The sequence below is a fragment of the Nomascus leucogenys genome, chromosome 5, assembly GCF_006542625.1.
Source record: "Nomascus leucogenys isolate Asia chromosome 5, Asia_NLE_v1, whole genome shotgun sequence".
In the NCBI taxonomy this organism is placed as follows: domain Eukaryota; kingdom Metazoa; phylum Chordata; class Mammalia; order Primates; family Hylobatidae; genus Nomascus; species Nomascus leucogenys.
The window spans coordinates 100,975,942-100,997,516 of record NC_044385.1 but is presented as its reverse complement, the minus strand read 5'-3'; the positions used below and the strand labels follow the sequence as shown (position 1 = coordinate 100,997,516).

Genomic DNA, 21,575 nt, shown 5'->3' with positions numbered 1-21,575 from the left:
TTTTCTGGTTCCCAGAGATGAGTTTTTTGCCTTTAATATCTCAGTTGCCAATGTATAACAAAAGAATTGTGTTTTTACTCTGAGCATTATAGTAAATGATATTTTTTGAGAGTATGAATGGAGATGAAGTATTCCATTTTTCTTTACTTTCTGAAGGTAAAATTTTGACTGGGGAGATAGGGCTTTGCTATCAACATTAGGTTTTCTGGTGTGAGTTCATATGATTTGATTCCTCATTGATGACTATTCATAGGTTTAACAAGTCAAATAACAACTGTGGAAAGTTTTATTTTTTATTCCTAAAGAGTTTACCTGCATCTTTTTATCTTTTTTTTTTTTTTTTTTTTTTTTTTTTGAGATGGAGTCTTGCTCTGTCACCCAGGCAGGAGTGCAGTGGCGTGATCTTGGCTCACTGCAACCTCCACCTCCCGGGTGCAAGTGATTCTCCTGCCTCAGCCTCTCGAGTAGCTGGGATTACAGGCATGCGCCACCACACCCTGCTAATTTTTTTGTATTTTTAGTAGAGATGGGGTTTCACTGTGTTGGGCAGGCTGGTCTCAAACTTCCGGACCTCAAGTGATCTACCTGCCTTGACCTCCCAAAGTGCTGGGATTACAGGCGTGACCCACTGTGCCTGGTCACCTGCATCGTAATATCAGATAGGAATCAGATGGTCTTGTAAGGAATTCAATAATTCTGATTTTCAGAAACAACGGTTTGGTAGCTATTAGAATTTCAAAGATACACGGAAGTACCTGTGAGTAGTGTTTGATCTGGGTCCACAGATAAAAAGATATAGCTATCAGTTTAAAAATACAATGATATTTCAACTGAAAAATTATTCATCAATTTGACATTACAAAAATTCATGTAAATTGGATGTATACATTCCTTTAATATGGCCTATAAGTACCAAGTAATATTTTATGTCTATAATTTTGAAAATGCAGATGTTTAAAAATCTCTGGTGACAGCATTGCTGTGGGCCACAGTATTGGGGACCTTATTCTAGGAGAATAGGTCCTTTTGCATTTTAAAGTGAGATATAACACTTCTCCAGTTTCTAGAGCCAGGAGGTACTGTTTTGGGTCTAGCCAATAGGATGTTTAGAAGTGTGCTTAAATGCCTCTTGCAGTGGGTTTGGACTCCACAGGATTTCTGATTTCTTGCTTCTCTCTTGGTGGCTTGGGTGCTCCAGGCTTCAGTTACCTTATCTGTCAAATGTGTAAAATCTTGCTTCAGTTACCTTATCTGTAAAATGTGGGGGTTGAGGTCTTTTTCAACTTTGAATACCTGTATCTCGTCACATTGATTTCTGCTGCTTTCTGTGTTAAGCATAAAGACATTATATCTTTTCCTCTGAAGTTTTTGGTCTCTACTTTTTTTTTCATCTTCTCTCCCCTACCCTTATCTCTCTCTATGCATCTTTCCTTCTCCAGTTCACCTCTTTAATATGCTTTGCCTTGGTATCTCTAAGGTGGAATTGGATTATTTGTTCTTAGCAAATAGAATTTTATCATTAAAGCTTTCTAGGAAGCGTGGCCGGGCGCGGTGGCTCACGCTTGTAATCCCAGCACTTTGGGAGGCCGAGGTGGGCGGATCACGAGGTCAGGAGATCGAGACCACGGTGAAACTCCGTCTCTACTAAAAATACAAAAAATTAGCCGGGCGTGGTGGCGGGCGCCTGTAGTCCCAGCTACTCGGAGAGGCTGAGGCAGGAGAATGGCGTGAACCCGGGAGGCAGAGCTTGCAGTGAGCCGAGATTGCGCCTCTGCACTCCAGCCTGGGTGACAGAGTGAGACTCCGTCTCAAAAAAAAAAAAAAAAAAAAGCTTTCTAGGAAGGCTGAATCGTGTTCTTATTTGCCCAAATATCCCTTGATGGAAGAAACTCTCTTAACCCCCATTTGAGTATGTGCGGCAGGATAGGTGGGAAATAAGTTTCTCTTAAAAAAATTAAATGTTGAAGTATTGCTTCTTTTTATAATCACAAGTGAACAAGAACAGTGTGCTTTTGATGACGTGCTTTCTTTTTATGCTGCTAATTAGACTTTTTTGATTTTTGTGCTTACCAAAATACTAATTATTTTGTTGATAGATGCTCAGAATTTCTGGTTTCTACGATGTAAATGGTCTAAAGGAAATGTATGTTTTTTTTTCAACATGCCTTTTTGAGATAATAATCTCGTTAAAAAAAAACTTTCTGTTTGACTCCAGCTAAGCTTCTTATTTTATAGCTATGACTTCCTGTGGCTCCTTAATTCCCTTTTATTTACAGTTTGTGTGGAAACGTAGTTTCTAAAGATATTTGTTGTGGATAAGGATTGAAGAAACACTTTTTTGTATTTATGCATAGTTTTTGATTTTTTTCCAAAGGAGTCTGTTGATTTTTAGTTCTGTACTCTAGAAATAATTGTTGAATTCACAACATAATTGGTTATTTTTATGTATTGTCATAGAGTTAAGAGTGATGTTTTAATAGTTTCTTCTAGTGAAAGAAGTTCTGCTAGATTTAATAAAACATGTTATACATTTTTACACCAAAATTTCAAGCCAATATAACTGATCAGGGAACCATCACTTATCTCTTAACTGGGTGGATAAAAATTTAAATTAAAACACAATTCACAAATTTGTTTGTTACTTACTACTGCTTTATCTTTAGTATCACAGATATGAGTTTAAAAGTTTCTGTATGCTGTCTTTATGATGTTTTCTGAAATGCCAGTAACCAACTCAGTAGCCAAATGAAATAATTTTTTCTTTTAGTTCTAGAAACATTCAGAAACAACTGCACTTTTTGCCTTAATCCCGTTTGTCATGAAAAATATGCTGCTGGAATAACTTGAATATTAGAAATAAATCTGAAGCTTCTGGCCCTGTAACATTCTAAGCTTTAATTCTATCCTAGCAGTGCAGATTGTCTGGAGAGCCAGAACTCTTTCATAAATCACATGCTGGTCTCAGTAAATAGAAATAAGCTTCTGCACTGAACATGGTAGATTCTTTAGAACGGAGGCTTTTCTGGAATTAGTCTGAAAGTAGAAGGGATTTTCTATGAGGTTCCTGAGCCAGGACTGTTCTCATTAAATTCCAAAAGCGATGCCTCCCTACAGAAGAAAAAATTCCATTTCTATGTATATATGTGATACTCAAACACACGTGATAGAGAAACTTGCTCAGTCTTCTTAGACAGACTTTCAGTGACTTGCTTTATGAATTCAGTTAAGTGAACTTGGATTTTAGTATCAACTTTAAAATCATAAAAATAAAGTAATACTACTTATGTATGTGAATTTGTTATTAAATATTAGAATAAAATTAAAATCAGTGTATTTGATGCACATGCAGATAAACGCATAATATTTTTTTTCTTCTCCAAATTAACTTTAGATTCAAATGTACCAGCTGTCCAGGCTCCTTCATGACTATCACAGAGATCTCTACAATCACCTTGAAGAAAATGAAATCAGCCCCAGTCTTTATGCTGCCCCCTGGTTCCTCACATTGTTTGCCTCTCAATTTTCATTAGGATTTGTAGCCAGAGTTTTTGGTAAGAGATGCCTGTAATTAAATGGAACAGTATTATTTATTCCAAGGACTATACTTCTACTTCTGGCCATATGATGCCCCTATTGTTTTATCATGTGTTACACAGAATAGCAAATTGCTAATGGAATTTAATAAATGTACCTGGCTGTATTCGGACAGTAACTTAAAACCATATTTGTGTTACATAGAATTGAAATTAAAAGGGAAAGAGGAATTGGGCTCCTGTATTTGAGTCAGCTGTAATGGAGCTCTTATTTTCATTTGTGCCTAAAAATCAGAGAGTATACTCCTAAAATCTGGACTAGGGACAGACTCTGTATAATTTTCCAGATTTTTATATACACATTTCTTGTTTTTTTTTTTTTTTTTTTTTTTGAGATGGAGTCTCGCTCTGTCACCCAGGCTGGAGTGCAGTGGCATGGTTTCGGCTCACTGCAAGCTCTGCCTCCTGGGTTCACGCCATTCTCCTGCCTCAGCCTCCCGAGTAGCTGGGACCACAGGCGTCCACCACCACGCCAGGCTTATTTTTTGTATTTTTAGTAGAGACGGGGTTTCACCATGTTAGCCAGGATGGTCTCAATCTCCTGACCTCGTGATCCATCCGCCTCGGCCTCCCAAAGTGCTGGGATTACAGGCGTGAGCCACCATACGTGTTTCTACCCCCATTGTCTTCTTCATCTTGCATTCAAAACACAGAGAAATATGTTCTTAGCTGTATCAATGTTGTTTCTAATGGCATTTCTTAATCTGACTTTTTGTTCACAGAATAACTTTACTTCCTGTTTCATTGCTCATGTGACTCTTCTTTCATGCCAATGCAGTGCTGGGGGACAGTCTCTAAGACTGGTGGCTCAGGGAAAACACTAAGTACAGTCAGTAGAACCCAGGGCAAGTTACTGAGTAACTGCCTTGCTCTAATCACAGTGTTTGGCATTGGGAATAAAAAGAGAGTGTAACATGGTTTGTGTCCCCTTTGGAGGCCCTTAAATCTATTCACAAGTCTTTATACTTGTCTAAGTCTGTTATTTAAAAAGCAAAAATTAAAACAACCACCACCACCACCAACTCTTCATCAGAGGTTTGTTCTAATGATGTTGTTTAGGACCTCAGTAGCCTTAGAAAGGGCTCCCTTAATTTTTATGTGCTGATCATCTATTTAGTAGACATGGGCAAAGCAGTCAGTATTCACTCACAACTGCACTTCTGTTAAATGGAGCTTTTTGTCGAATTGTATTGGTGCCATCATAGATCATTGCCAGTGTTTGAAAAAATGAAATAGCATACGATGAAGATATTAGGGAATATTACAAATACTAAGGAAATATGTTGTTTGGAGAAATTTGTTTTGAGGATATATGTGTAATATATATATATATATAATATAATATATATATATATATACACCAGATTACATATACCAGATTATGTATACCATATATATATACCAGATTACAACATGTGATATTTTTCTTATTGAGGGCTGTGGTTTAAAAGTTAAACACCGCATTAGTGTTACTACAATTTATAAAATGCAGCAAAAGAGTAAAGTTAAAATGTGCTGAATCAAATGTTCATCACATTTCTCTTGTTTATTGAATATACACTATTGCTTTTCTACAGTGACATTTTCTCTGGAGCTTGGGTTCCTGTTAATGGGTCTTCTATAAATCCTTTTGTTTATATATGTTTTTCTTCCCAGAGAATAGTCTATCATATCAAAATGATGTTTCAGGGCACCTCTCTTTGACTTACCCTTGGAAGCTTGATATCAAGAGTTCAAGAAACAAATGTCCTCAGTGTCAGTTTTTTGTTTTGAGAATACAAATGATGCTGTTGGCTATACAATAGCTGTTCAACTCTCTTCTTTGAATTTATAAAAGAATAGAGACTGGCAGGAAATGGAAAGATGCATGAGCAAGAAGAATTACTATGTTTGAAATAATGATTCTATGATTCCCTCTTCATTAAAGACTCCCTGTTATATATTATTGATTAAAGAATGACATAGATTGAGAGAAACTTTCATAAAAAAGTACTAAGTACTTGATACTTTTATTTATTTCTTTTTTTGTTTTTCTGAGACTGAGTCTTGCTCTATTGCCTAGGCCGGAGTGCAGGGCACAATATCAGTTCACTGCAACCTGCGCCTCCTGGGTTCAAGCGATTCTCCTGCCTCAGCCTCCCGAGTAGCTAAGACTACAGCCATGTGCCACCACACTTGGCTAATTTTTGTATTTTTTGTAGAGATGGGGTTTCACCATGTTGACCAGGCTGGTCTCGAACTCCGAGCCTCAAGCCATCCACCTGTCTCAGCCTCCCAAATTGTTGGGTTTACAGATGTGAGCCAACATGCCCGGCCTAGTACTTGATACTTTTCGAAAGTATTGCATGTTTGTGTTTGTAGGAAAGCAGGGCTTAGCGTTAGGGTAGCTCTTATATTTCTCTCCTGATTGAGGTTGTATGTTTTTCATTTGTTTTAATTTTTCTTTTAAAGTGTTTTTGTTTAATTTCTTGGTGTGGTATAGATTTAATTACATAGCTGGTTCATTTACTTTTTATTATGGTAATGAGAGTTTGAATAGTACTCATTGGTTATGTTAATTTGTTTTTGTATTCCTGTTGTGAAGAAAAATCTAAATATCAGTTGAATAACTGTCCTTGAGGTTTACCTAGTCTCCATTAAATTTGGCATTAAAAATTACAAATAGTTCAGGGACAGATATATACTTTGTCCTTTTTTACCCTGGCTTTATCTGAGATTCTTAAGAGGAATATTAAAACATCTGCTTATATGTTTAGTTATATTGCTTTTTTTAAAAAAAGCTAGATGCTTTTGACCAGTTTTCTTTTGCGATACATAAAACAAACAAAAACCTTTAGCACAAATAGCATGCTTTTTACAAGAGTGGATGCATAATTTTGATTATGAAAATTATATCTCTTCTTTTAGATATTATTTTTCTTCAGGGAACTGAAGTTATATTCAAGGTTGCACTCAGCCTACTGAGCAGCCAAGAGACACTTATAATGGAATGTGAGAGCTTCGAAAATATTGTTGAGTTTCTTAAAAACACGCTACCTGATATGAATACCTCTGAAATGGAAAAAATTATTACCCAGGTATGATTTAAATGCTAATAGTATTATATAGCAGTTTTCTCTACTGAATATGTATTAAATGCTTTAGCATAAAAATGTGGCTTTGCTTGACAGATATTTTCATCAGATACATTTTATTTAGAAAGGGGACTATTGTGAAATTTCTACACTGTGACATTGTCTATCTGGCTATGCACAGAAAATGCTGTTTAGTGCTACGTAATGAGTTTTTCAGGAATCCTTTCAATTTAAACCAATGCTAAAACTGAAGATAGAACTGACAGAGTCAGGAAGGCCTGAGAATAAAATCAGATCCTCTTGCCTTTGTTATATTGTTAATTATTTTGTAAAATACACGAAGAGGACACATGGCAAGAGTACAGGCTTTGGAATTAGAAGGTATTGGGTTTGCATCTACTTCTGGCTCTTTAACTGGTTGTTTGGCTTGCACACATCAGCCTAATCATCCAAACCCTAGATGTCCAGAATGGGACAGTATTGGACAAGTTCCAGAATGGGATGATACTGATCTGAGAGGTTTTATGAAGCTTCAGTGAGGAGACTTGGTGTATCAGTCTTTGTCCCTACAGGAAACATTCTCCCTCTGATGATTCAAATGAAGGAACCATCTATAAAGGTGTGGGTAGGCCTAAGGGAATCCAACACAGATGTCCAGGTGCCAAGGAACTAGTAACATAGGGAAACTGTTCAAACTCCTGCTGCAGAGGGGCTAAGTGGAGGATATAATAGTGTTACTAGGCCCAGGGAGAACTGGAACCGTGGAGGAGGGTTCTGTGCTGGTTGTTGTGGTCTTGTTGAACTAGGCAGAGAAGGATCAGCGAATAAATACCCAACCCTTTTCTCCTGCCCCCTCTGATCTTGTGCTGGCATCTTCTATTTGCCAAACTGAACCAGAAGCCAGCCAGAAAGTAAGTGTAGGGAATTGTCTGCCTGCCAGGGTACAATAGAATGGATGAGGGCAGAGAATTGATCTGAGAAGCAAATTGAGAGTAATCTGCACACCGTATGTGTAGTCCTTGACTCTTCATAGGGACCAGGTGAGTGGTAGCTATATATTGCTGCTGTTCAGATGCAGTGGACAAGCTTAAGAGCAGATTGATAGATTTGACAATTATGCTTTATGAGCATTGATAAAGCTTACCACTTTCCTGAAGGCACTTTTGATGGCAGAAAGATGATAGGGTTTAGAGAAAGGGAGTTTGGAACCTTGTTCTGGTGCCCAGCCATTTACTAGCTGTGTATCTATGGGCAAGTTACAACTTCGCTGAGTCTCAACCTCTTCCTCTACAAAATGGGAATAACAAAAGTAGATTCTATTATAGTTTTGTATTATTTTAGGAGAAATATAACCAATATGTTAAAGTATTTTGTACCCTGTAATTCATACTATAATATGAACTCTTATTATATTAATACATATAAAATTTTATTTCCATTACATGGAATCTAAATCACAAATATATATAAATAGTTCGTATTTGTTAAAATGCTCTGTAAGCTGAAAAGTATAGCTTTTATTTATATATTCACTTGCTTATAAATTTTTCAGAAATATCTTTCTTGACTGGAATCAGATATTATGCTTTCAGAGATTTGAAATCAGATATCACCTCCCTTCTAAAATTAATGAGGAAATTGCCTGGCTTTACAGATTACTATTAGGATTAATGAGTAGAATTTATAGGCAGGTAAATTTGAACTTGATATTGGAGAGAATTTCATAACAATTAGAGTTGATTACTGTGGAATGAAATGCTGATATTAAGGGAGACTTTGATGAACTTTATGGACACTGGAAAAAAATGCAAATAATGCAGAAAATCACAAAGAAGAAAACAAAAGTAACTATAAATCTCAACATCTAGAGATAACCTTTGAAACTTTGTATTACATGTTTATTTGCTTATATATACATATAAAAATGTATAAAGTTGCACATAAATGAAATCATACTATATATACTATTGTGGAACCTGATTTATAATTAAAAATATAGAGTATTAGATTTTTTCCAGTAACTATAGATCCATATTATCATTTTTAATGGTTGTGTAATAATCCATTGTATCTATACCCACTAAGTAAGGAAAAGATGATGGTTATTTGAGGATAACCAGATAGTCTAGAAATTCTCTTATTAAAGTTCGAATGATTGAGTATCTCTAGTAGTAAATAGTAGAGTAAGTCAGGTTTTTTGTGGTTACTTTTCTCTTCTCAGTGTTAGTATAGACACCATTGCTTGAATAGCAGCTGTTGTCTCTCTTTCCCCCTAGGAAGTTTGGAGTAACTGTCCTCTAGCTTCAAAGCAAATGACCTTCCTATTTAGTGGTGATATAGGAGAGCAGTAGCAGCCCTAATTAAACCTTATAGCCCTGGACAGTGCTCACAGTGTGCAATTTTGAGGATTCTCTGAGCGGTACAATACGTAAATGACTCTTAAGAGGCTTACAGGGAATAGCAAATGGATGAAAAATTTTATTAAGATCTTTCTACTCCATTGGCAAATAAATTAGAAATGCTTTTGGTTGCTTTATTACAGTAATACCCTATGCAATTTTGCTTACTGATCAGCAGAGATTATCTCTAACATAATAATTACTCAATAACTAATGTTGTTTATCTAGTATACTACATTTTGGGAGACAGTTACTAGATGATGAATATCTTGGCTGCAAAATACACTTGGACATTAACTTATTCTAGTGACTTGGCTTCATGAGAATGTTTCAATTGCATAGAAATAATCTGTCCTGTTTTTAAAGAAAAAATTTCTTCTTTCACAGAAAGAGCTATCTGTTTTTATGTTGACAGTGTAAGCTATATCTAATTTATTCTTGTATTGACAGTTACACTTTTTTTCCTTTTTTATGCTTTAATGTTCTTCATTTATAAGTATTTGGAAATACACATGAAATATACCAAGATACACAGGCTGTATCTTGTTATACATACCAAAGGCCAGACTAACCCATGATACTTTCATGGCAGGTTTTTGAGATGGATATTTCTAAGCAGTTGCATGCCTATGAGGTGGAATATCATGTGCTACAGGATGAGCTTCAGGAATCTTCATATTCCTGTGAGGATAGTGAACCTTTGGAGAAGCTGGAAAGGGCCAATAGCCAACTGAAAAGACAAAACATGGACCTCCTAGAAAAATTACAGGTAAAGAAATAAAGATTTGAGCAAAGAAGTACTTTAATGCCTCCTGCATGCATAGAACTCCCTCAGGAATGAAAGGGATATGTGTGTGGAATGAACCATTGCTAACCAAGAGCCCATGTATCAGACTGCTGAAGTGCTCTGGGGCTACAAATGACATGTTAAATTAAACATTACTTGGAAAAAATGCACCCTCACAAAATAGCTAAATGGCAGTTCAAAGTGGAATCTGCTTAAATACCTGCTGCATGTTACAGATATTTGGTTAAGTTAAAGGGAGGAGGAATTGAATGTAGGAAATTGATGAAGTTGTGAAGGACCTGGGCTTGAGCTGGAATCTGGAAGGTTGGTGGAAGAAATGAGTGAGGAGGGTCTTTAAGTCAGGCTGGGTAGGAGGGTAGCATCAACAAGGAGGACATGGCAGAGCAGCAGAGTTAGCCTGGTGTCAATTTAAGATAGATGTTGGGGAGAGGTAGGGTAAATATGATAGAGGCAGAATTGTAAGTGACTTTCAGTGTCAAGCCAAAGAACATGGCTTTAATCCTGTCAAGAGGGAAATCTCTCAAAGTTTTTGGGCCATACTATAGAAAGATCAATCTGGGAACCTTGACGAGGACAGACTGAGATGGGAGAGAACGTAAGGAGGCCTGCTAGAAGTCACTTGTGAAAATCTGTTGCGGATGATGAGAGTTGTCTAGACTAAAATGGAAATTGAAAGAGAGGGAGACATGTCTAGGTAAATTGAATTACATGCAAATATTACATGTAATATTGATACATCATTCCTGCCATCAGGGAGTTCACAATTATTTGAGAATATAAAATACTATATATCTGTCTTTAAGCGCACACTTATACATGCAATAAGAAATTTATTATAAAGTCATATTCTGTATTTGCAACTTGTATGATGAGTGCTATGTAGCCATGCCCTGAGGGGAGGGGCTTAAGAGTGATCACGGGAGGGAGGCTAGCAGGTGACCCTTCTGAAGTCTTCAGGGGAGATGACTTCAGGGGAGTTTCAGTGCCTAATGGCTCCTTGGTTTCCACTTACTCGTCCTCTCCATTTCCCCAACACTGCACCTGGCTACAAACTGGAAAACTCTAAAACTCTGCTCCTATATGGTGAGTTCCCTGTCAAGACCAGTCAGGAGGGACAGGTTAGAAATGAGGGATCTCTCAAGTAGTTGCTTCCCAAGAATGGGAACATTAAACTTCCTTCACTTTGTCTTACATTGGCTCTGGCTCACAGAAGATTTAAATCTTTTTTCTACTCAAAAAAGGGCAACATAGTCTATTTTCAAAAAGAAAAATAAATGGTTAGTATATTGTCCATTTTTAGTTGGATATTTCAATGGCGATTAATTGAGTATTTGCCCTTATTAGGGAAGGTGGGTTTGTACCTGTTTCATAATGATTCTTCTGAACTGTTGTAGACTTTTTCACTGACAGTTCAGTGTAGTCATCATCAGTTACTTGGCCACCCCTCACATCTATAAAAACTGATGAAAGCCCAAGTGTATGTTTAGAGAATGCCGTATTTCAGTCAGAGAAGGAAAATCTCTTTTAGCACTGGAAGATAGTGTCAGAAATCTCCTGTTTCTCCTTCAGCCAGGCCAGATCCCACTCACTCAGGGGAACACCAGTGGGTGTAGAATAAGGATTCCTACTGTTGGTGAGGGGGGTGATTTAGTATTGAATTATTAGTGTATTCAGTGAGAGGAGATGAATCATGGTAGTTCCATGGTTACATCTTTGTGAAACCTAATAAATCATCGTTTCCTGTAGGTTTTCAGAGTATTTGCTTCACATAATTTATTAAGTAATTTGAAGTAATTGGTTAATATGTGTAAGGACTGGCTCCCACTATAATGAATCATGACTTTAGCAAGACATTTGATTCCAAATCAAATTTTTGACTTGGAGGATTTTTTTTCCCCCAAACAGGTAGCTCATACTAAAATCCAGGCCTTGGAATCAAACCTGGAAAATCTTTTGACGAGAGAGACCAAAATGAAGTCTTTAATCCGGACCCTGGAACAAGAAAAAATGGCTTATCAAAAGACAGTGGAGCAACTCCGAAAGCTGCTGCCCGCGGATGCTCTAGCCAATTGTGAACTGTTGCTGAGAGACCTAAACTGCAACCCTAACAACAAAGCCAAGATAGGAAATAAGCCATAATTGAAGAGGCGTGGCCTCAGCAGAAAGTGCTCCTTAGAATACTACAGAGAGGAAGAGCCTGCATGCCGCTGGCCCAAGGCTGGACCCTGAAGCTGATGGAACCACCTAATACTGGTGCTGAGCCCCTAGTCACAGCAGGTGGACCTCGTGCTCATGAGAGCATGCCAATCCTAAGCCATTGGACATATGTAGACTGGTTTTTGTTGTTGCTATGTACATATAAATATATATATAAAATGAACATAGTTCATGCTTTCAGATAAAATGAGTAGATGTATATTTAGATTAATTTTTTTAGTCAGAACTTCATGAAATCCACACCAAAGGAAAGGTAAACTGAAATTTCCCTTGGACGTATGTGAAATCTTTTTGTCTTTATAGTGAAACAAAGCCAGAGCATCTTTGTATATTGCAATATACTTGAAAAAAATGAATGTATTTTTTTCTCCAAAGAACAGCATGTTTCACTCAATGGTGAAAAGGTGGAAACATTTATGTAACTTTATGTTTATCTGTCTTAATATCTACTGACCTTGTCTATATAAGGAAAATGACTGATTACTAGTCATGCTCCTGTGAGTTTTTTGGGAAGGTAGGGGCATTTCTCCCTGCCTGCTTTGTGCCAACTAGCATGTTGCATCTACATGCATTGTGAGTCTGGTTAGGCATTACTTTAAACATACATAAAGAGAAAGTAGGACATTGTGGCTGGGTCTACGCAGCTCAAGGTAAAGGAGAATGTCGCTAATTTTTTAGCAAACTAGACCAGCGTTATTACTCAAACTAAAAATATCACACCTGAAAAATTTAATTTAGGACCTAAAATGTCTAGATTAGCTTTCTGCCTTTTTATTTAAATAACTCATTCAGTTGTGAATAAATTCCTCTTTATTTGGTGCCACAGTCACCAGATGACAAGGATTTGCCATTTTCCCACCAAATTGTGAGTGCTCGTAATTTAGGTCTCTCTACCTTAAATTCAGTATAAGGAAATGTAATTATCATTGATTTTTTTCCAAAGATGACAAACTGTGTTGAAATACATTTTTTTCTTTTGACCAATTGACAGAATCTAATAAGCTTTAATAATCTCCCCCTTTTATGTGAAAAGTTTTGAGAACTGTGAAATGTTTAGGAACAAACTGTTGAAATCCATTGGAACGAAAAAAGAAGGTGGTACCAGTGGTACCAGCTCAACTAAAACCTGCAGGTCTGCATTTCAACTCTTCACTTCCTCAGCCTACGAACAGCTTATGAGAGGACATTCACGCATGTTGGGTATAGGCAAGGAAAGTAATTTTTAAAGTACATTTGCAGTTCTCTTTTTCAGAGGTGATTCGATGATAGTGCCTCTGAAAGTTGATGCAGCATTTTTGCCTTTCCAAAAAGTATTTATCGTCACTGCTTTTTGCAGTACTTGTATTTTCACAGATGGATTATCTGGGGTAATTTTCTTCAAAGGGAGTTTGTTATACACAGTGAAAATTTATTATAGAGTAGAATAGTAAAGCTCTAGGGGTTTCAGAAAGCTTTGATGAACAGATAACAAACATCTGAAACCCCCTCTACACTGTTACCCAGTGTGTATATAATGACTTGTTGTAGCTCAGTGTGCCCTTGAATCCAGACAGTTTCTTAAAAGACAATAAAATCTTATTAGTAAAGTTAATGTAACTTCTAAGTTCTAGAAAATACTGATTCTGTCTGCCCCATTCAATTGGGGGCTACTAATTGATTTGTTGCTTGGATTTCCTGAGAATTTCTCTATTTGTAGGAGGCTTTTTTTCTTTTACTGTCCGTTGATGAAAATTACTTTATGGGTGTGATGCACAGATGGTAGTCAAGGAATCTGTTGGGAAAGTTTGGGAAGAAACCTTTTCTGTTGTTCAGTTTAAAGTAAACTTTATCTTGGGTGTTTAGAATCAACATTAAGAATTATATTATGGTGTTCAGAGATTAAGCTGACTTGGATACAATATTTTCTTTTGAAAATGAATTTTCTTTTTCATTTGTGGTTTTTAAAAAATGTTGCACCAGTTATGCTTCATGCATTGTTACATCTTCATCAGGTTAATGTAATGTCTAGTTCCTTTGCAATAAATATATTGCTGCAGCTTTCTTGACATATACTGTTACTTTTTGGGAGAGAAGAAGCTCTTGGTTAGAGTCTTTTACTGCAGGGGTCCCTGGGTACCTGTCTATGGCCTGCTATGAACCAGGCTGCACAGCAGTGGTGGGTATGCGAGCAAGCATGACTGCCTGAGCTCTGACTCTTGTCAGATCAGTCACGGCATTAGATTCTCATAGGAGCGCAAACCCTATTGTGAACTGTGCATGCAGGAGATCTATGTTGCGTGTTCCTTAAGAGAATCGAATGCCTGATCATCTGTCACTGTCTCCCAGAGGGGATCGTCTAGTTGCAGGAAAACAAGGTCAGGGTTCCCACTAATTCTACATTATGGTGAGTATATAATAATAATATGATGAGGATATAATAATAATAATAGAAATAAAGTGCACAATAAATGTGCTTGAATCATTGAATCATCCTGAAACCATCTCCTGCCACCAGTCTGTAGAAAAATTGTCTTCTATGAAACCAGTCCCTGGTGTCAAGAAGGTTGAGGACCACAGCTTTATAAGATCTGCATGGTGAAACCCCATCTCTAGTGAAAATACAAAAATTAGCCAGGCGTGGTGGTGTGCATCTGTAATCTCAGCTACTCAGGAGAGTAGGAGAGGCATATATTGTTACTTATAGGAGGCTGGAGAATAGTTTGAACCTGGGAGGCGGAGCTTGCAGTGAGCCATCGCGCCACTGCACTCTAGCCTGGGCCACAGAGTGAGACTGCCAAAAACAAACAAACAAACAAACAAACAAAGATCTGCATGGTTTGGATTGTACCTACTTAAAATTGCTACACAAATAATTCTTCCTAATAGAATCTGAGACAACAAAGATAATTTAAGGGACATTTATGTAAGGACATTTTTACCAGTTTTCAACTTACTTTCTCAATGGAGACTTTTGAAAGTAAAATATAAGCAACCACATTGACAGATTTGCATTCTACCCTTTTATTTTCCAGGCCCCCTCATAGATAGCAAGGGAGAGAGAGCCACAAGAAAATACAAAATTTTTCAATTGGACACAGGTAATTAAGAATTAAGGACATTTACTGGTGGATGTGATATGAATGTTTTTATGTAAAATATATATCTCTTGGAGTATTCTCATGTATATTTGTAATCCAATAAAAATACACTGTATCTTCTTGCTAACTTTTGGACTAACACTTTTAACTATTTTTCACTTAATGTAGTAGTTAAGCATTTTGAGAAGGAGGCACTGTAGGCTTATTAGTACAGTCTCTTAATATCCATGTTGACTTTTACCCATTTTGTCACTATTTCACCAATTCTTTTTTCACAGTACCAGATTAGGAGTAAGAAATCTACCATCTGATGGCATGAAGTATTTAGTCCTTCTACCATGATGTGACACTCTCATTATATTACTCATTTGCTGTGATATAATGAGAAAAGCACTGGATTTAGGGTGAGAAGTTTTACATCTGTGTCCTGGTTCTACCACTTTTATTTACTCATTCAACTAATAGTTTTTGTGAGACTATTCTAGGCTAGCTGCCTGAAATTCAGGGGTGGAGAAGATACAGTCCTTGTCCTCAAGGAGTTTGCATAGCCAAACAAGACAAAGCAAAAATAACAAATCTGGAGGCATCACATTACTTGACTTCAAACATACCACAAGGCTACAGTCACCAAAACAGCATGGTACTGGTATAAAAATAGGCACATAGACAGTGGAACAGAATAGAGAACCCAGAAATAAAGCCAAATACACCAACAGATCTTCCATAAAGCAAACAAAAACATAAAGTGGGAAAAGGACACCCACTCAACAAATGGTGCTGGGATAACTGGCAAGCCACATAGAAAAGGATGAACCTCATCTCTCAACTTTTACAAAAATCAAGATTTAAATCTAAGACCTGAAATCATAAAAATTCTAGAAGATAACATTAGAAAAACTCTTCTAGACATTGGCTTAGGCAAAGACTTCATGACCAGAAACCCAAAAGCAAATGCAACAAAAACAAAGATAAATAGATGGAAATTAATTAAACTAAAAAGCTTCTGCACAGCAAAAGAAATAATCAGCAGAGTAAACAGACAACCCACAGAGTGGGAGGAAATGTTCACAATCTATACATCTGACAAAGGACTAATATCCAGAATCTACAAGGAACTCAAACAAATCAGCAAGAAAAAAACAATCACATCAAAAAGTAGGCTAAGGACATGAATAGACAATTCTCACAAGATACACAAATGGTCAACAAACATATGAAAAAAAATGCTCAACATCACTAATTATCAGGGAAATGCAAATCAAAGCCACAGTGCAATACCGTCTTATTCCTGCAAGAATGGCCATAATCAAAAACTCAAAAAATAATAGACGTTGGCATGGATGTAGTGAAAAGGGAATACTTCTACACTGCTGGTGGGAATGTAAACTAGGACAACCTCTATGGAAAATAGTGTGAAGATTTCTTAAAGAACTAAAAGTAGATCTGCCATTTGATCCAGCAAACCCACTACTGGGTTTCTACCCAGATGAAAATAAGTCACATATTGACTTACAGATATATATACATACATATATACACATGCACACACATATACACATACATACATATATACATATATATACGTGTGTGTGTGTGTGTATATTACATTTTCTTTATCCACTCATCAGTGGGCATTTGGGCTGGTTCCATATTTTTGCAATTGCAAATTGTGCTGCTATAAACATGCATGTGCAAGTATCTTTTTTGTATTATGACTTCCTTTCCTCTGGGTAGATACCCTGTAGTGGGATTGCTAGATCAAATGGTAGATCTGTGTGTGTGTGTGTGTGTGTGTGTGTGTGTAGTATTCTATATGTGTGTGTGTGTATATATATATACATGGAATATAGTATTCTATATATGTATATATAGAGATATACATGGAATACTACACACACACACATATATATGTATATGAAATACTACTGAGCCATGAAAAAGGACGAAATAATGGCATTTGCAGCAACCTGGAAGGAGTTGGAGATCATTATTCTAAGTGAAGTAACTGAGGAATGGAAAACCAAACATCATATGTTCTCATTCATAAGCAGCAGCTAAGCTATGAGGATGCAAAGGCATAAGAATGATACAGTGGACTTTGGAGACTTGGGAAAGGGTGGGGGAGGGTAAGGGATAAAAGACTACACAATGGGTGCAATGTACACTGCTTGGGTGACAGGTGCACCAAAAGCTTAGAAATCACCAGTAAAGAACTTATCCATGTAGCCAAAGACCACCTGTTCTCCAAAAATCTATTGAAATAAAAAATAATAAAAAAGAAAACAAGAGAGTTTATACATTATAGTGGAAAAACAGATATGCAAAGTAGTAAAAACAAGACTCATTTCACTCAGCCTGGATAGGGGACTGGGTGGCATTGGAGTGGGTATCAAATGTGGTCTGAGGATGGGATGCTTGATCTGAGTCTGGAAGCTGCAGTAGAAGATGACTAGGTTGTGTAAAGCAATATATGAAAGATAGGGGGTGGCACAGCAGATCCTCAAAGTGTTGTTTATTACAATGTTCATGAGAAAAAAAGTAGATTCCCTGCCAGGGCCACTGCCTGTGTGGAGTCTGCCCATTCTCCCTTAGTCTGTGTTTGAGTTTCCTCCCAGATCTCAAGGATGTGAATTAGGTGAGCTGACATGTCTAAATGGTCGCATTGTGAGTGATTGTAGGTAAGAGTGGCCCTGCAATGGGATGGCAAGCTGGCCAGGGTTGGTTCCTGCTTGGATACCCTGAGATGCTGGGATGGGCTCCAGCCAACTAAGACCCAGAGCTGGAATAAACCAGTTGGAAAAAGAATGAATGAATACAACTGATTGTAAAATAAAAATTGATAGACTTTACAGTACATGTATGACACTAATGGATGCAGTATGAAAGCGCTCAGCGAGCCCTCCATGTTTGTGATGGTTTTTGAACTTCCTGGTTGGAGGAGGTGTTCCTGATAATTTTTGCATTTGCAAACATTTATTCCTTGATTTTCCCCACCACAATGACAAATGCTGTCACTCACAGGTTCACCAAAAAGGTGGCAAATGATTATCTTACTTGTTTTCATGAATCTTTTTTAAATGTATGTATAATTCACATTTACTTCAGGGTTTGATATTAGAAGTGTTTGGGGACTTTATTTAGAAGTTTGGTGATGTTTTTGTGACCAGAAACATACTGTAGGAACTTAACTTTTGTGTGTATCAATTAGCTTATGATAAAATTGGTTTCCTTGTACATTGTGTCACTTAAAGTCAGTTTCCAAGAATCTTACTATTGCCGGGTCTGTCCCGTAGACGCTGACCGACAGAGGAAATGAGTACTCAGACACAGGTATGTAGTATAAGAGCAGCTAAGGGACTGCCTGGCTCAAGTGGCCAGAGTGCAGCTCCAAGCAGCTGGAGCTGCTTGCTTTTTTTAGTGCAGGAATAATGCCGAAAACCTGGAGCCAACAAAACCTGCAGGTAATTAACATTTATTGCTCCCCTTTCAGGGAACATCACACACAGATGATCAAAGGTCAGTTCCTGGTCAACATAAGTAAACAAGCCTGTTCAAGATAAATTCCCTCACACTCCCTTGTACCTACTCCTTACCCTCTGCCTCAGGGTTATAGAACAGCTGTCTTCAGCTATTCTACCCCAGGGCTCTGCAGAACCTTCTGACCTTTCAGAAGGTTTGCATCCTTTCCCTATAGTTTTTCCCACCACTCTGACCGATCCCCCACATACTATGATGGTAAGTGATGACTTACTGTTTATAAATCATAACTCATTCCTTAATTTTGAAGTTTAGTAAGTATACTTAGTAAGTATAGTTACATGGGGGTGTAGTGGGAGATGAGTCCCTGACACACAAGGACTCTATAAGAAAGTCTTTGTAGACCATTGGAGGCCATGTGAGGTCGTTTTGGGTTCTGCCTAGCAGGCAATGGCACCATTAATGACTGATAACCTGGAGAGAGACATCTGGTTTGCTCCAATTCATTTTATACATTTGGAGAGAAACTAGAGAGTAGGAGTGTATAATTAGGTGAATGCAATAAAAATAAGGGTCAAACAAAACAGAACAGTACAAGCCTGATCTAGGGCAGTGGACTTTGGGAAATAAAATGGCCCTTCTCTTTCTGATATACCAGTCACTGAAACTTACTAGTTTTGTCTGCAAAATATTTGTCCCCCTTTTTCCCCAATCCCTGCAGCAGCTACCTTGGTTTATTCATGCTCTTGCTCCAGTGGATTAAACTGAGACAATCACCCCCTTCTAAGGGCAAATTCCTAAGCCACAGATATTGAACTAGTTGTTTTTTGTTTTGTGGAGTGAGAAATGCAAGTAGAAGGTGGGGCTGAATGGCTCAATAGAAGAGCCAGGAAGGATCCAGAATTGAAAAGGAATTCACTGGAAGCATAGGAAGAAACCAATAGCAAAGATAAGTGAAGATTTTTGAAGCAAAATGCTATTATCCCTTCAGTCTACTCATGACATTCAGTACAATGTGAATATCTTGGTGCTCCATGTTGTGGAACCAGATCTCCTTTGATACAAGTTCTCTTTCAAGGCAGTGTAGCAATGGAGGTCATGCCAAAGGGAGCATGCCCAAATATGGGTTATCATTTCTAACCTGGATTGCTCCTTGCCATTAGTGCTCCTCCCCTTGGCAAAGAGAACTTCCTGAAACATAAATCTTATTAAGTTTATCCTCAGCTTAAAAGCCTTCAAAGGCTTTTTCTTCCAGGATGAAGTTCAACTCCTAAAATGACACATTCAGTTTTTCATGAGCATGTCCTTAATAACCTGTCCAGCATGATCTCCTGCCTCTGGCCCCATCTTGTTCTGTGCTCAAATCAAATGGCTAAAATGCTAAAATCCATCTAGTTTCATGAACCAGCCTTTCTTTTGCTTTGCACAAGCTGATCCTTTCTTCCCACACTCCTTGGGGTTCACTCCTGTAGGATACCCTTGGGTCTCTGTAATAGGAGGAACGAACCACACCCCCACTATAGCCTAAGGAGTAGTGTCACATCACTGGCAACCTGGGAGGGAGTACAGAGGAATGGGGGAGCAAGGCGCTGCTGAACTTCATGGATTTCTCAACACCCCCGATGACATTATGCATGCTAAAAACCTTGAAGAGGCCCTTCACATCCCTTGTAATTTGGATTCCTAGGTATTTTATTCTCTATGAACCAATTTTGAATGGGAGTTCACTCATGATTTGGCTCTCTGTTTGTTTGTTATTGGTGTATAAGAATGCTTGTGATTTTTGCACATTGATTTTGTATCCTGAGACTTTCCTGAAGTTGCTTATCAGCTTAAGGAGATTTTGGGCTGAGACGATGGGGTTTTCTAAATATACAATCATGTCATCTGCAAACAGGGGCAATTTGACTTCCTCTTTTCCTAATTGAATACCCTTTATTTCCTTCTCCTGCCTGATTGCCCTGGCCAGAACTTCCAACACTATGTTGAATAAGAGTGGTGAGAGAGGGCATCCCTGTCTTGTGCCAGTTTTCAAAGGGAATGCTTCCAGTTTTTGCCCATTCAGTATGATATTGGCTGTGGGTTTGTCATAAATAGCTCTTATTATTTTCAGATACGTCCCATCAATACTTAATTTATTGAGAGTTTTTAGCATGAAGGGCTGTTGAATTTTGTCGAAGGCCTTTTCTGCATCTATTAAGATAATCATGTGGTTTTTGTCTTTGGTTCTGTTTATATGCTGGATTACATTTATTGATTTGCATATGTTGAACCAGCCTTGCATCCCAGGGATGAAGCCCACTTGGTCATGGTGTATAAGCTTTTTGATGTGCTGCTGGATTCGGTTTGCCAGTATTTTATTGAGGATTTTTGCATCGATCTTCATCAGGGATATTGGTCTAAAATTCTCTTTTTTGGTTGTGTTTCTGCCAGGCTTTGGTACCAGGATGATGCTGGCCTCATGAAATGAGTTAGGGAGGATTCCCTCTTTTTCTATCAATTGGAATAGTTTCAGAAGGAATGGTACCAGTTCCTCCTTGTACCTCTGGTAGACTTTGGCTGTGAATCCATCTTGTCCTGGACTCTTTTTGGTTGATAAGCTATTGATTATTGCCACAATTTCAGAGCCTGTTATTGGTCTATTCAGAGATTCAACTTCTTCCTGGTTTAGTCTTGGGAGGGTGTATGTGTCGAGGAATTTATCCATTTCTTCTAGATTTTCTAGTTTATTTGCGTAGAGGTGTTCATAGTATTCTCTGGTGGTAGTTTGTATTTCTGTGGGATCAGTGCTGATATCCCCTTTGTCATTTTTTATTGCATCTATTTGATTCTTCTCTCTTTTCTTCATATTACTTCATAAGTAATCCCCTATACTGACTTTTACATTTGAAAAAACATTAATGAGCATTCGTTTTTTAAATGAAGAAATA

At 37.6% G+C, this 21,575-nt stretch overlaps 1 protein-coding gene across 3 annotated transcripts in view; it reads left to right on the top strand.

Moving 5' to 3' along the window:
- Window positions 1–14,131, top strand: part of TBC1D4 (TBC1 domain family member 4) — a 78,189-nt gene extending 64,058 nt beyond the window's left edge. For all 3 annotated transcript variants that reach the window (XM_030813491.1, XM_030813492.1, XM_030813493.1), the window contains 4 exons: window positions 3,392–3,551; window positions 6,501–6,670; window positions 9,659–9,835; window positions 11,780–14,131. In XM_030813491.1, coding sequence (XP_030669351.1) covers window positions 3,392–3,551; window positions 6,501–6,670; window positions 9,659–9,835; window positions 11,780–12,013 — 741 coding nt within the window. In that variant the 3' untranslated portion in view covers window positions 12,014–14,131. The remainder of the gene's footprint in view (window positions 1–3,391; window positions 3,552–6,500; window positions 6,671–9,658; window positions 9,836–11,779) is intronic.
- The last annotated feature ends 7,444 nt before the right edge of the window (window positions 14,132–21,575 follow it).